Below are 17011 nucleotides of genomic sequence, written 5' to 3'. Positions count from 1 at the left end.
AAGCCAAATATTTCGGAATATATTCCATGCTATTGAATAACTATGTACTCGTACCTTGTCTCTTGAGATTCTACTACTCACCAGCGCACTGACGATGCCTACTTGATTGGCGACGGGACATCTTTAACCCATTGACGAGCTCGTTACACAGGTTAGCGGCCAGTCGATCAACCAGTCGTACCCAAGCTTCCGACATTGCCACACACTGACAAGTATTTTGTTATTGATATTAAAGGGCGGCTGAGAGTAAATCCGAAGTTTACACGCGGTTCACTTGCTTATCCTAGTCTATCCATCATTGTAGTTCTTAGCGTGAGACTCATAGTCGCATTCCATTCCCGTTCATTAATTTTGCCAATTGATCCTTGGTTTCTTAGCAGTATCCATGATCAGTAGCAGTTCATTTAAAATATATATGCCTGTACGGGAAACTGTAGCACTTGGATGTTTGTGTGTGACAACTTTCATGCAACCTTCATGGAACTTTCATACACAAACGAGCATAGTATTTCCTCAGAGCCTGAACAACGCAACATTTCTCTGGAACCAGTGCAACTCCAGACCACACACGGAACGACGTGAGCAAGAATGTGACAGTTGAAACCAGAAAACGGACACGGTCATTGATGTCCGGTTGTTTTCACGTTGACTCAGAATTCGTGTGACACTCCAATCGGACTAGGAAATAGTCGCAGTTAAATCCGCAAAGGAAATCGTCTCCCACAAATTGCGTCAGTTGGGTGAAATCCGTAGAAAAACAACAGTATTTCAATCGGAATCGCAATCATTCTAATCTGTTACCTCAGTTCTTTGGAGCCATGAGCTGGATTATGTGCGGTTCAACAACGTCGCTGGGTTAGTATAATTGAGGAAATAGAGCGCGAATTTACTGACTGGAATGTTTGTGGTTCGAAGCAGACTTCAGCCTCTCGACGTCTCGTGTCTAGGCTTGGGCAGTTCGACAGTATCTCAGCCCTCGTGCTACCTTCTGATGGCATGGCAGCCAGGTGCCAAAAGTGTGTTACACCTGAAGGATTTAGTTTGCTACCTTAGCTGTTCAACTGACACTGAGCTGTTATCAGTGCGGGGCAGATGTGCGAAAAACCCCAAACCGTTATCCCCTGCATGTCACTTGGTCAGTGGGAATGGAATGAAGTAACCGAATTATTCATTGTTGCAATAAGTAGAAGCGATATTCAGTGCGTGAGAGATGTTTCACACTTTGCCGTATTAGGCCACCGCGTAAAACATGGATGATAGAATTCGCTCGTGGTCAGATAAGCACTGTTAGGTACACTTGTTTGTGCCAGTTTTATTTGTCTTCAAGTCTGTCAGCAACAATGAAACAGTATTTTTCAGTAAGAAGACGGTTTAGCTGGCCCGCGCCTGAGATCTGCAGAGGAGAATCACTGTTAAAAACAGGGGAATCGAGCTTATTCCGACGAGATCTCCTTCATAGCAGTGACCGAATATTTTGTTTTTCATATGTTTTGCGTCCCCATGTGGGCCTAATGACATTGGTGCGTGGAATTTCGAGGTTTCATATTAACTCGGTTGTAGAACCAATGGAATAAGGAGTGGTAAGAAGGTGTCGTACCGGTCGATATTGGGCATCTTTCATTATTCTAGTGAAAAAGACATAATGCCACATTCCAGAACTTGAGTTGAGTAATTCAGTCGGCAGCGAAAACAAGTCGGATGGGAAAACACGTGAGTAGAATGTCGGGGAAATCGAACTACCGAGGCACCATACACTTATACTACTCACAGTGTGTGGAGTGAGCTGCTTAGGTTGGTCACAAAATGGTAACTACTTGGTGGGGTTGTCCTGGTCAACCTCTGTTTATTCCTATCTTCATTACACTGGACGACTATATGGCGAAAAGCTTGTATTCCAGTCTGATTTCTGTGTGGCGCAGTGAAGGAAATTGAATTGAGGATAACTTGGATACCATAAGAAGCCACGCGAAATCACTCAGCCTATGTATTCGGTCTTGTGAAAGAAGCCACAATCACTCAGCCTATGTATTCGGTCTTGTGATTTCAGCGCCAGATAAGCCGACGGACATCCAGCTCCACAGATTAGAACAAACACAATGGATGGTCTCATGGAATGACAGTTCGGAATGTCAAAACTACTCCGGATATCACTATACTGTGACGATCTACGACACGGACAATCACCGGTTGATTGAACAAAACACTACCGATCGCTCGTTCACAGTGGAGGATTTGGACTGGTGCTCGCAATACTGGGTGCATATTCAGGCAATCGGACCCACAGGACTGAGTAACGAATCGACGCTTCTGAAATACCAGGAATCCGTAGGTGAGTGTGATCACATGTTTCGTAAATTGCCGCGTAAATTCCTGGATAATGGAGCGACGAGCCGTTTCGGATATTCATTTGGATTTTGCGGCATCCCCATTTCCGTACGGATTTGGCGATTCTGGTCACCATCGAAGCATCTTCGGTCATTTCCACAATCTTGGTGGAAAATGCAGTCAGCACTCAGAAATATCATGCGCCTCATGCGCGGACAGCAGAAACCAAAATGTGCTGAAATATTCTCTCTAGAATGTCCAAATAATAGAATCTGTTTTCACAGTTGGTAAGACGAGTTTTCACAATAACCCACAGTGCTCTCCTACTGCAATTCTCCGTGTGAATGAGTGAATTTTTGGATAGCTCCACATAGCTTGAATAGTTTCATTCACGATAGAGGTCATCGCGTTGCCGAAAAAATTTATAGTATAGTAATATTTACTCAGTTATCGAAAGCGGAGGTCGGAATGTCGCATTTTTGCACATTTTTCGGCAGAAGCGCATATGGTATGTAAATTTTAGATGAGGTTATCCCACGAATTTCTGAATGGGCATGCGTGATGGTAATGAAGTCGATTTCAAGAAGTTAGTGTAAATGCCTTGGTCAAACTTCCGTCATGAGTGATAGGAACGTGTCTTATTTTTTAGCTCCCATGTCCCCGACGAATATCCAGCTTCGTAGCACTGGACCTCAGAAATGGCTGATAGCTTGGAATGACGACACGGATTGTCAAAACTCTGCAGCATACCATTACGTTGTGATAACATACGATCAGAAGCAACAAATCGTTAATAAGTTGAACGTTAGCGATCGGCAAACGACACTGGATGGTTTGGACGGTTGTTCCGAATACTGGGTGACGATTCGGGCCATTGGAATAGAAGGGCCGAGCAACGAGTCGCGTGCAGTAAAGATCCACTCCACCTCAGGTGAGCACCAAGAAAATTTCAGCCAATTAACCAAAAATTGAACAAAAACGGCGATGTCGGAACCCCAGTTTATCCCCCCGACCTTGTATTTTCAGCACCAAGCGCACCGACGGACATTCAGATCCGCAAATATGAACAGACCAAATTGATGGTATCATGGAATGACAGTTCGGAATGTCGAAACTACTCAGGACATCACTATACTGTGGCGGTATACGACAATCAAATGCAACTGGTAGATGAGCTGAACACTACAGATCTGTCAGTGACATTGGTTGATTTGGACTTGTGTTCGGAATACTGGGTGACCGTTCGAGCAGTTGGACCTGGGGGCCACAGCAACGAGTCGGGTGCAGTTAAGATCGACGCCGTCTCAGGTGAGTATGAGGTTAATTTCAACCAACTGTACTTGAAACTCTTTATTATGTTTCGGGTATTTCTTTTAGTGACTCTTTCTTCCGCGCTAGCTTTGCACTTGTTCACTTGCCTCGTTTTCTTTCAAGAACGTTGATAAATTACAGTTTGTTTGTTTGACTGGTGCAGAGAATTGGCGAAAGAATCTTTTACCCGCGACGGGTATGTTTAGGTGCTCTTATTTCACAAAGTCCAGACAACCTAATACAACAGACATTCAGAGACGCTTGACTCTTTTTTTCAATGTGTGACATGGTGTTTGCTTGAACGTCCTTGAGGGAGATTTTGAATGAATGTCCTTTTTTGGTAAGCGTTCAGTCTACCACATAGCGATCGCTGACAGATTCAAGCCCGCACATGTGATCAGATTACTGTTCAGATTATAGGTTTGCTATCTGGGATTGCAAGCAGAACACGTACCTAACAAGTACTAAACAGGACAAAGCCGTTGTTGAACTGTTTCAGGATTTGGAGATACCGTTTCTTACTATTCAATTCGAAGGTAAACTCGATTGGATATTATGCTCCTAACCATGGGAGAGTCCATCAATTCTCATGTATCAATGATTCGCTTGAATTGCCCTTGAATTTTCAGTAAATCTGCTGTTAACGTCAGAACTTTTTCCTTAGCTTTTTAGGGAACCACCCCTTTTTGATGAATCCTGAACGGTGGCAGTATGTTGACACTATTGGTAGATGTGGTCTGTCTGGTCAACACCCAGCGGAACTGAGAGTCTCCGTAGGTTCCGGGCATTCAGTGGTTGCTTTCAGGACGCTGACCTTCCTGATAAAAACAAACATTAGAATACGTGTTATGGTGGCCTCGACGCAGCGAACGGTGCAACCCGTCCAATAACTTGTTGGGAAACTCTTTTGCCAGAAGCCAAATATTTCGGAATATATTCCATGCTATTGAATAACCATGTACTCGTACCTTCTCTCGGGAGATTCTGCTACTCACCAGCGCACTGACGATGCCTACTTGATTGGCGACGGGACATTTTTAATCCATTGACGAGCTCGTTACACAGGTTAGCGGCCAGTCGATCAACCAGTCGTACCCAAGCTTCCGACATTGCCACACACTGACAAGTATTTTGTTATTGATATTAAAGGGCAGCTTCACATGTGGCTTACCAAATCGTTTCCACGTATGTTCACTGAGCAGCGTGATGTCGGAGCCCATATCAAGCATACAAGCATATCAGGCACCATGCAATTATACTAATCAGAGAGTGTGGTGGGGGCTGCTTAGTTTAGTGAAAAACTGGTAACTACTTCGTCAAGGTTGGGTTGTCCTGGTTAACCTCAGTTGATTCTCATCTTCATTTCAGTAGTTGATAGTTCAGCCATATTTGATTGTGGCACAATGAGTGGAAGTCAATCGAGCTAAAATTCACTTCTATAGAAATTATGAATCACTCCTACATGAGAGCCCAAATTGGGCCACGTGAGATCACTCAGCCTATGTATTCGGTCTTGTGATTTCAGCGCCAGATAAGCCGACGGACATCCAGCTCCACAGATTAGAACACACCAAATGGATGGTCTCATGGAATGACAGTTCGGAATGTCAAAACTACTCCGGATATCACTATACTGTGACGATCTACGACACGGACAATCACCGGTTGATTGAACAAAACACTACCGATCGCTCGTTCACAGTGGAGGATTTGGACTGGTGCTCGCAATACTGGGTGCATATTCAGGCAATCGGACCCACAGGACTGAGTAACGAATCGACGCTTCTGAAATACCAGGAATCCGTAGGTGAGTGTGATCACATGTTTCGTAAATTGCCGCGTAAATTCCTGGATAATGGAGCGACGAGCCGTTTCGGATATTCATTTGGATTTTGCGGCATCCCCATTTCCGTACGGATTTGGCGATTCTGGTCACCATCGAAGCATCTTCGGTCATTTCCACAATCTTGGTGGAAAATGCAGTCAGCACTCAGAAATATCATGCGCCTCATGCGCGGACAGCAGAAACCAAAATGTGCTGAAATATTCTCTCTAGAATGTCCAAATAATAGAATCTGTTTTCACAGTTGGTAAGGCGAGTTTTCACAATAACCCACAGTGCTCTCCTACTGCAATTCTCCGTGTGAATGAGTGAATTTTTGGATAGCTCCCCATAGCTTGAATAGTTTCATTCACGGTAGAGGTCATCGCGTTGCCTTTAAAATTTATATTATGCTAATGTTTACTCAGTTATCGAAAGCGTAGGTCGAAATGCCGCAGTTTTGCAAATTTTTCGGCAGAAGCGCATATGGTATGTAAATTTTAGATGAGGTTATCCCACGAATTTCTGAATGGGCATGCGTGATGGTAATGAAGTCGATTTCAAGAAGTTAATGTAAATGCTTTGGTCAAACTTCCGTTATGAGTGATAGGAACGTGTCTTATTTTTTAGCTCCCATGTCCCCGACGAATATCCAGCTTCGTAGCACTGGACCTCAGAAATGGCTGATAGCTTGGAATGACGACACGGATTGTCAAAACTCTGCAGCATACCATTACGTTGTGATAACATACGATCAGAAGCAACAAATCGTTAATAAGTTGAACGTTAGCGATCGGCAAACGACACTGGATGGTTTGGACGGTTGTTCCGAATACTGGGTGACGATTCGGGCCATTGGAATAGAAGGGCCGAGCAACGAGTCGCGTGCAGTAAAGATCCACTCCACCTCAGGTGAGCACCAAGAAAATTTCAGCCAATTAACCAAAAATTGAACAAAAACGGCGATGTCGGAACCCCAGTTTATCCCCCCGACCTTGTATTTTCAGCACCAAGCGCACCGACGGACATTCAGATCCGCAAATATGAACAGACCAAATTGATGGTATCATGGAATGACAGTTCGGAATGTCAAAACTACTCCGGATATCACTATACTGTGACGATCTACGACACGGACAATCACCGGTTGATTGAGCAAAACACTACCGATCGCTCGTTCACAGTGGAGGATTTGGACTGGTGCTCGCAATACTGGGTGCATATTCAGGCAATCGGACCCACAGGACTGAGTAACGAATCGACGCTTCTGAAATACCAGGAATCCGTAGGTGAGTGTGATCACATGTTTCGTAAATTGCCGCGTAAATTCCTGGATAATGGAGCGACGAGCCGTTTCGGATATTCATTTGGATTTTGCGGCATCCCCATTTCCGTACGGATTTGGCGATTCTGGTCACCATCGAAGCATCTTCGGTCATTTCCACAATCTTGGTGGAAAATGCAGTCAGCACTCAGAAATATCATGCGCCTCATGCGCGGACAGCTGTACTTGAAACTCTTTATTATGTTTCGGGTATTTCTTTTAGTGACTCTTTCTTCCGCGCTAGCTTTGCACTTGTTCACTTGCCTCGTTTTCTTTCAAGAACGTTGATAAATTACAGTTTGTTTGTTTGACTGGTGCAGAGAATTGGCGAAAGAATCTTTTACCCGCGACGGGTATGTTTAGGTGCTCTTATTTCACAAAGTCCAGACAACCTAATACAACAGACATTCAGAGACGCTTGACTCTTTTTTTCAATGTGTGACATGGTGTTTGCTTGAACGTCCTTGAGGGAGATTTTGAATGAATGTCCTTTTTTGGTAAGCGTTCAGTCTACCACATAGCGATCGCTGACAGATTCAAGCCCGCACATGTGATCAGATTACTGTTCAGATTATAGGTTTGCTATCTGGGATTGCAAGCAGAACACGTACCTAACAAGTACTAAACAGGACAAAGCCGTTGTTGAACTGTTTCAGGATTTGGAGATACCGTTTCTTACTATTCAATTCGAAGGTAAACTCGATTGGATATTATGCTCCTAACCATGGGAGAGTCCATCAATTCTCATGTATCAATGATTCGCTTGAATTGCCCTTGAATTTTCAGTAAATCTGCTGTTAACGTCAGAACTTTTTCCTTAGCTTTTTAGGGAACCACCCCTTTTTGATGAATCCTGAACGGTGGCAGTATGTTGACACTATTGGTAGATGTGGGATCCAGTATTGCTCCCGAAATATCATTGGTTGCATTAATTAGGGCTACTTGAAAATTAAGAATCCTCTTTCTTCATGAGTTCATCGGTCGTTTTATTCCATCAATTAACACATAACAGCTTGTGAAAAGGGCATATTTTAATCTGAAGTGACACATTTGTGTGGATGACTTTCATAAAACTCTGTTTATCACAGTTGAGGCTATTGGCCAACCGCGTGTTCCAGAAAAGTCTGTTGATCACGCGACGGCTATGCTTCAAAGGAATTCATCCATATGTTTGCCAGAACAACATTCGAAATGGGTCTTGCCATTGTTTTGCCGTTCGAGACATTTTGGTAAATATATATATATCATACGACCAATACGGTCTTAGCTGGAAGATGTTGCTTGAGAGTTTTAAAGGAATTGTTTGCCAGCTAATTGAGAACCGCGTGGGTATTCGATGGGGGTTGGCTCCACAGGAACGTATAATTTTTAGCCGTGGATTCGTTTACCAAATATTCCTACGATGTCGGGCTGGCTCCTCATGCGCGCTTTTGTTCCCGTGAGAGGACGTGGTAGCCGAGTGTAGAACCACTAAAGGCAATTTAGAAAGAGGATATCTTGAATTTTGTTTTGCTGATCTAGCCCACCATTTTGGGAAGTTGTTTTGTGTACTTTCGAGACAAATGCTAGGGTGGATTGTGGCATACGCACATTTTGTTTGAGAGGTAACCTGTGTGTGTATTCAATGCTATAATGCTATATAATTTGTCAAGTTGAAGACCATTTAAACGGAATGTGCAAAACTGCACTTGATAAGACACCGATTTACAGAATAAACACATTAGTGCGAGCCACCAAATGTTTACACCAGTATTCATGATGAAACTGTGGCCTACGAATAACTCATGTGTCTCAAATAGCATGACTAATCACACCCAGGTGTGTCTTCGACCCATTTGATTCTCAGCCAGGAGTTCACGAATTCCTGGGATTTGCGGGGTCGACCAGAATCTTTGCTGCTTATGTAACTATTTCGATCACTATAACTCATACGGTTAGATGGGAAATCTTTTTCAGCGAACACGCTCCAATAGACAGCTTAGATAAACTTGTTGTTTTCACAGTTTGCATGATCCCTTTGCACGGGCTATAAAACTTTGTGACCAACAAAGCATAAACTGATTTTTGGGGTTCCCAATACGGAACTTTGAGTGACGCGTAGGTTCGACAATCCCGAATATCAAAAGGAAGAATTGGGTTCGTAATTCCACGGTACTATTTACACAAGGGTAAGCGTCAGCAAGTTCACAGGTCCGTCACTGACCGGCACAGTGCAGTGTCAACGTCCGCACACCAAACAACGGCGAGCGGAATGGTGGCTCGGTAGCGTAGGTTGCGGCCGTCCCTTTCGACGACGGTCTCGTGATTCTCATTGGATGTGCGACCACACGGAACTCATGAGAAAACAGGTCAAGGCAGGCTCAGCAAATGGGACGTGAACGCACATAGGTAAGTAAGCAGCGCACATTCACACACATTCACACATGTCGATACACAAGAGTCGGAAAGGACGGCCTCTGCGGCAAGGTGAGTGTCGTGTACGCATAAGCAAAACAACTGGAAATCAAAAGTACATCGGCGGAGTAAGCAAACAAATGGGGAGAATTATCATAAGGTCAAGTTAGATTCATTGGATGTGCGACCACACGGAACTCATGAGAAAACAGGTCAAGGCAGGCTCAGCAAATGGGACGTGAACGCACATAGGTAAGTAAACAGCGCACATTCACACACATTCACACATGTCGATACACAAGAGTCGGAAAGGACGGCCTCTGCGGCAAGGTGAGTGTCGTGTACGCATAAGCAAAACAACTGGAAATCAAAAGTACATCGGTCGGCGGAGTAAACAAATGGGGAGAATTATCATAAGGTCAAGTTAGATGCAACACTGATGTTGATACGACTGCAGATGGTAACAAATCCATCCAGTCAGAAATGGTATAGAGACGCCAATTTCATGATCGCTCGGTATTGCGTGACAGATGAACCCCATGGAATGTATCAAGACTACATTCACATTGGCGTGTAAATTTTCTTCGTATAGCCTGAAGTGAGATTCTTGTGTTTAAGTCAGCCGCCGTTTCCCAAACGTTCAATAGAGCAGGGCTATCTTGGGGACGTGATCTGCAGTGATAATACCCCAGAGACACTCTAACACTGATTTTATCACCTGAAAAAACTCAGCTACTCCATTCATCGGACCCACATGCCCATGGGTCGTTGGCTATTTCCACTGTTCTTACGCCGTGTTCACCCTTCACTGTTCATTATAATCAGCATCCGGCAAAGTCCCGTTCACGTAAATTAAAACACAAACGAGTATTGTAGCGCGCATCTCGGTACTATTCTCACATTACGGCGAAACGAAAACTCAAAATTACGCCTTGTGCAACCCCCTTATACATCTTAACAAAAGAACCGGTGTTTGGCGACGATATTAATATTCATCGGTTCATAAGAAATATTTGAACATGTAATTTAAGTCTCATACATGCTCAATACCCGTCCATGATTTTCGAAATTTCTCTCCGATTTTAAGTCTGCGTGTACAAAAACCCTAATTTTATATTCCCAATTAACCACTTGTTGTAACTTACTGGACGGTAGTGCAACTCTGCATCGGTCCCTTGGCTTCCTGCTCCACCCACTATAGTATATCAAAAGGCACGGCTGTTCTACACAGCCCTTTATGGAGACAAAGGAAAATTATTGCAACTGTATTTATGGGGTAGTCACAGGGTGATCCACAAGGTCGTGCCAGAATCTCCGTGAGGGGGCGAGAAGCGTCGAATCAAAGGTGCTTGACTCGGACTGGCTGACATTCTGACCAATCAGGGTATGCCTTGGTTTGTCCCGTGCCCTGCACGTGACACATCCGTCCAAATGATGCGGTGTTCGGTTATTAGGGACGGCTGGCCTCCGCACACCACGGCAAGTGATTTGTTTTGAAAATCTCTCCGAATGAATGGACAGCAGCATACTACTCTTTTCTTATGAGTACTATTCAGCTATGACAACAATCTTCGATGGTGTTTGAATGCACGTACACACAACAATTGATTGATAGTGTCATGTTGGGTGGGGTTTTTCTAACGGTCTGGTGAACCGGTGACTGCTTGCCCGTCAATATGCGACAACTACACATCTCTGACACTCTAATCGAATCCAAGGGCATCCGAAGAATTAAAAGGAAAGCCACAGACCGATTGTTTACCAAACCTATTTGAACCGATGACTTCCCAATCGGTCCCAAACATTTTCCAATTGACTGAGCCATAGACTAGCTTTGCGTAATAGTAGGTATGTTTCCCATTCTTCCATGGGGATCGCGGACGTGATCACCGGTGTTTATCGGCGATTTTCGCTCCTGATCTACAAGTATCTCGTTCCAGTCAAAGTGAATGTCTCGGTTGCAAAATGGTTTGGTTGATGATCAGCACCCAATTGGATGACCCAAATTCGAACACAAGAAACCAAAATTTCGCACAATATTCCCTTTGGAATTCAGCATTCAGAGAATCTGTGTACACAGTTAAAACAACTAATTTTGACGAATGCTGATGTGATGAGGTTCTCAAAATGTCACCTTCTCAAACGAGCTAGGGCATCCCAAAACAACATTTGCTCAGTTTTGACAGGCATGATCGAATGACCTAGTTAAGGTCTGTTAATGCGTGACTCTCTCTCACTGTGAAATATTCCATTTCCACTGGTATTTCGAGCATACTCGTCGCATTGCGGTTTATGTGACGGGTGGAAATAAGTTTTTTTCCAGAATCCAACCAACAAAGCTATTCTCCTCTCCTATAAGAAGCAATTCATTCCACATTTATGCAGTTCAACACGGACCACGAATCGAACGATAGAGCTTTGAATGTGCTGCGCATAGAATTAGACTGGTTTGTCTTCGAGCAAGCGGCAGTGGTCGTGAGTGAACATGGTCATGCGGTATAAAGATTTCGGCCTAGTCAGGGTTTGGGGTAGCACCAGAACTCCTAGGAACATCAAGCGTTTGTAAGTCTAGTTTATTAGAAAACAGTGTGGGTCATGTCGAATCCATCGGGTTATGCTCTCTTACCTGTGTTTTCAGCGCCAAGCAGTCCGACGGGCGTTCAGGTCCGCAGATATGAACACACCAAATTGATGGTATCATGGAATGACAGTTCGGAATGGCGAAACCATTCCGGATATCACTATAGTATATGACAGACAAATCCAGCTGGTAGATGAACGAAACACTAGCGGTCATTCAGTGACATGGGATGATTTGGACTTGTGTCCGGAATACTGGGTCACTGTTCGGGCAATCAGATCTGCAGTGCGGAGTAACGAGTCGACGGCTGTGCGAATCTCTGGACGCGCGGGTAAACGCGTAATTATTGTTGACTTGTTTGTTTCTGTCAGCCGCAACCCTCGAATTTTCCTAGTTGATTTCTACTTCCATTGATTTACACACGAACTAATCCGCAATAACTGTTGTGCATATTCGCTTTCTTGAGGATTCTTTGTCGTAAAACCTAGAAGAGTACATTGCTATGTGTAAGGATTTTCGATTCTCAGTATCTGTTTTTTTATATAGCCCCTATATTTATTGGGTATCACATCAGGCTAGTAGCGTACACTCAGAAATCTGAAATGCGTTTCTTTGCCTTCCGTGTTCAAACTGGCCGCTCTACTCAAACTTTAGGAAATTCAAAGATTGTCACGTCACTGCCCAACCCTCTTCATGCGTGTCATGCTGGGTCTCTTTTTACGATTGCATGGAATTCGTACGTTCTTTGGTCCCAGCAATGACTGTTTCTGTACATGACACTGGGTGACTCAAAACAGTTGATGGGACCACCAGTGACAACTGTCCGCTTTGTAATCCTGTACATGTTTTCAATTCCGATTCAAGCAGCGAGGTACACAGGGAGTAGGTCACATTAACCTTGATTATAGCCCTGTAAGAACAACTGATACATCTTACGGTCAAAGATTTAGATATGCCTCATTCTGTGTTGTAAATACCAGCACATTCAAGAACCATTTTACGTCAGCAAGCTATTCTCATGATACAGATTAGTTCGAGACGGACCGATCGGTTTCCGCGTAGCTTTAGGTGCGCCACATTTCGCTCTAACAGTATTTCCCATTCGGAATAACTTCAAACGTCAGGGAGGCCACAAAACCTGTCCACAAGTGTACTCCAACGATACGAAAATGGCTCTGTCAGAGTGAACATCTCATGGACGTACAAGTCCGAGTGCAACTACACTGGATTCCGTGTCGTCTACGTCACTCCTGCTGGCGAGAATATCATGAGATCAACTCGAAACATGTATGTGCTTATTCGCTGGGGACATTACTGTCAGCCAATCAAGTTTCGAATCAGGGCAATCACATCCTCGAAAAAAGCAGTCTGGCATAAACAGGTGATCCACTTAAATCAAGGTAAGTTGAGGTAGAGTTTTCAACTGCTAATTAATTATTTACTATAAATCTTAGAATGCTTTACTTTGTGAAACGTTTCGTGCAGTTTCACCCAATGTACTTGTTTGTTTTGGTGGCACCTGGAGGCGCTTATCTACTTGATCTCTTGTTGATTGTCGTGACTCATTTTCGGGTTTCATTTCGCATCCATGCCGCAAACACAGTATGCGTTCTTCTCCCTTATAAGCATTCACTAGTCACGTGTGACCTGAACAGTATAAGTGGTGGAAAATGTGTGATATTCAGCCAATCAGTTAACTAGGTATCTTTCCACAATTTCGCTGAAATTCAACTGACCAGTTTGTTGAAGTGCAAGACATTCACTTTCAGGTTTCTCGATGAAACGGCATTGGAAGTCTGATATTAATCACCTGTCGTCTACGCCTGCTGGCGAGAATATCATGAGATCAACTCGAAACATGTATGTGCTTATTCGCTGGGGACATTACTGTCAGCCAATCAAATCAACTCAAACATGTATGTGCTTATTCGCTGGGGACATTACTGTCAGCCAATCAAGTTTCGAATCAGGGCAATCACATCCTCGAAAAAAGCAGTCTGGCATAAACAGGTGATCCACTTAAATCAAGGTAAGTTGAGGTAGAGTTTTCAACTGCTAATTAATTATTTACTATAAATCTTAGAATGCTTTACTTTGTGAAACGTTTCGTGCAGTTTCACCCAATGTACTTGTTTGTTTTGGTGGCACCTGGAGGCGCTTATCTACTTGATCTCTTGTTGATTGTCGTGACTCATTTTCGGGTTTCATTTCGCATCCATGCCGCAAACACAGTATGCGTTCTTCTCCCTTATAAGCATTCACTAGTCACGTGTGACCTGAACAGTATAAGTGGTGGAAAATGTGTGATATTCAGCCAATCAGTTAACTAGGTATCTTTCCACAATTTCGCTGAAATTCAACTGACCAGTTTGTTGAAGTGCAAGACATTCACTTTCAGGTTTCTCGATGAAACGGCATTGGAAGTCTGATATTAATCACCTCTTATATATTGCGAATATACTCACAAATTCTAACAGTCACCTGTCGCCATGAGGTCATTTTCAGAAATTTGCATGCTAACATCTGGTCTAAGTTCCTACTTAATGTAATCTTTCCAAAGTCGTAAACATCGTCTTTGGACGGTGGAATGAGCTCTATGACCTCAGTCTGAGTTGATAGAGCGAAGATTGTCTTCAATGGTGATGAGCTGTCTTGGAGTTTTGTGTCGACCTGTGACAGCACACTCAGATCTCTCATTCCTCTGGATCTTGTTGAGACAACACCGGTGAATATATACAACTCGTGCTGTTCAACTACTGTCCTAACGGCCAGTCGCATGTGAGGGATATTCACAAATGTTGCTACCTATGAAAACGCGTACATACTCACCGACGCATCGATCTACCGCAGGATCACTGATGTCACCTCGTCTCTAGCGACACAACTGCCATCAAAATAGCTTCTAATCGTTTAGTTGTGGTAAGCAGTTGATTTATTCTATCAGTGAAATCGTATGCTGTGCTGCACTCGTACGGTCACGAACAACTGTACGAATGAGACTGGTTGAACTGGAAGGATGTATCCCATTTTGTATGTGAAAATTTACACCGCTGGGTTGCACAATCACACTTTTTCTAATCTTCCTAACGTGTTCAGGAGCAACGAAACCGACAAACGTTCAAGTCCACAGAACTGAACTCCAGAAATGGTCCGTTTTTTGGAATGCCACTTCCGATTGTCAAGAATATCCAGGATATCATTACATAGTGACAGTCTACGATAAACAATATCAAATAGTCACCCAAAAGAACGTTACTGATGAATCAGTGGTACTTGAGGGTTTTCAGTTGTGCACAGACTACTGGGTGCGTGTTCGGACAAGCCATTCAGGAGTGAAGAGCAAAGAATCGGATCCCGTGAAGCTGTACGAAATCCCAGGTGAGTTAGAGCAAAACCGAGGTCTGGAAGCTTCTCTGACACTTCAATTAAACGATGCAATATTTTTCATTGAGTTTGATTTTGCTCTACCCCAAGTCTGCTCTGTCGTTTTCAACGCAACCACGAACACGAGTGAGACTGGAGTTGTTTAGCTTTATAGCTGTTTCTCAAGGTTCTTTAGATTAGAAGCCGCCACTTATTCTGATATCTAATAAAGGAAGACATTTGTATACACGATGAAGCGTAATTCTCACCCAGTGTTATCAGTGCAAGTGCACACTATGACATGGAGGTAACAGTGTCCTTGTGATTTGCCGCATGGTATCAAAATCGAGATGAATCCAACATGCTAGTTCTAATCCCTGGACTGGTCTTTCATTCTTATTGAAGCGTATGCAGAATGACGTCCTGCTTAACTAGGCATTCATGGAAGGCTGCATTTTCTATAGAGGAGAATGTCGGTAGCTCAGGTAGCGTAGATGGTGGTCGTTGGCTTGTTCGCTGAGCTGGGCAATTTGGTTGCAAACGTTTCATCACCAATCGAGGTGACATCATCAGTGCGTAGTTGTGCGTAGCGGTGGGTTAGTGGGTGTGCGCATTATTCCGGAAAATGTGCCAATACATGAGGTAGTCTATGGGAAATTACAGAAAAATTTAATGGAGGATTTCGGAACGCTTTTAATTCTTGACAAGCCCAATTCTACTGGAACTCACCCCATGCATGTACATCTACCCCCCAACCTTTTGCACAAAGTCTGAGCGTTCTGCCAACTGACACCGACGTATTATACAAAACGTCTAACTAAAATAGTCATATTTTGTTCATCGCACTTGTACATGGCTTTCGTATTCCGAAGACCAACATCTACCCGTTTAGGGTTATCCTATCCTGTCCTAATCCAGGTTACTTCAACTGCTCCAGTTCAAAAGTAACTCGAAGCAGCATTGCTTGAAATGTACTTACTTCCACCAATCGCCAATCATGTTTGAAGCAAACTGGCATGCGTTAAGCCAATAGACTCGTTCCACCTTGGCAAATTTGCTTCGATTGAATTTTCGACCACTGGTGGTGCATTGCAAGCTATTCTGAGTGATTTTGCTACTAGATTTATTTACTCCGTACTTTGTTAAACTTTGCAGCCCCCAAAACACCTACTAACCTCCGAATCTACAGAGCTGAAGGGTTACAAAATTGGCTACTATTTTGGGATGACAGCTCCGAATGTCAGACACATCCAGACTACCACTATATTCTGAGCGTATACAATCTGTATTATCAGCGCGTGCTCCAGGGAAACGTCAGTGAAAGGTATGTGACAATGGAGAACTTTTACGTATGCGCTGGATTCTGGATTCGTGTCAGATCGATCGCATCATGGGGACAAAGTGAAGATTCGCTGGCAGTCAAGCTATCCGATTTTACAGGTGGGTACAAATCCCTTCGTAAACGGTACGAATATATTTCTTCTTTGTGTAGACCCCCTCCTGCCCCACTCAATCACTGCAAACCTGCAAACTCATTTGCCAGAAAACATCAGAGAGCACCTTAATGGAGATACGACGGCCAAACAGTTCACTTGTCAAAATCAATAACACTGACAGAATGTGGTACCAAGGTATCTGTTGACAGTTTATAAAACAAACTCAAGAATCCCTCTGCACAAATGTCCAGCGGGTCTCAGAGAGTGTCTCGATTTGTCCTTAAGCATTCGGACGCAAGTCGGAAGTTTGACGGCTGTCAGAATGACATCCACGCTGAAGTCTTCCCTTCCTTGTGATTTCCATTTCACGCGTATCAGTCATGTCTGTAGTGTGGACAGGCCTAATTCTCAGAATGTTTGGCAAACTGCAAACTATAAAACGTCCGCCAGTGACT

General features: G+C 43.7%; 1 protein-coding gene across 1 annotated transcript; it reads left to right on the top strand.

Moving 5' to 3' along the window:
* Positions 1–2103: 2103 nt before the first annotated feature.
* Positions 2104–15134, top strand: T265_14574 (hypothetical protein; the record flags this gene model as incomplete). The annotated part of the gene is made up of 7 exons (XM_009174251.1): positions 2104–2329; positions 2975–3256; positions 3352–3633; positions 5162–5443; positions 6089–6370; positions 6466–6747; positions 15088–15134. Coding segments are annotated over 7 exons (1683 nt in total), but the record flags the coding sequence as incomplete, so codon positions are not given.
* Between the last annotated feature and the right edge of the window lie 1877 nt (positions 15135–17011).

Source organism: Opisthorchis viverrini, assembly GCF_000715545.1.
Source record: "Opisthorchis viverrini unplaced genomic scaffold opera_v5_219, whole genome shotgun sequence".
Lineage (NCBI taxonomy): Eukaryota > Metazoa > Platyhelminthes > Trematoda > Opisthorchiida > Opisthorchiidae > Opisthorchis > Opisthorchis viverrini.
Note: the sequence above shows the minus strand (reverse complement) of the source record. Positions and strands in the feature narration are given on the sequence as shown.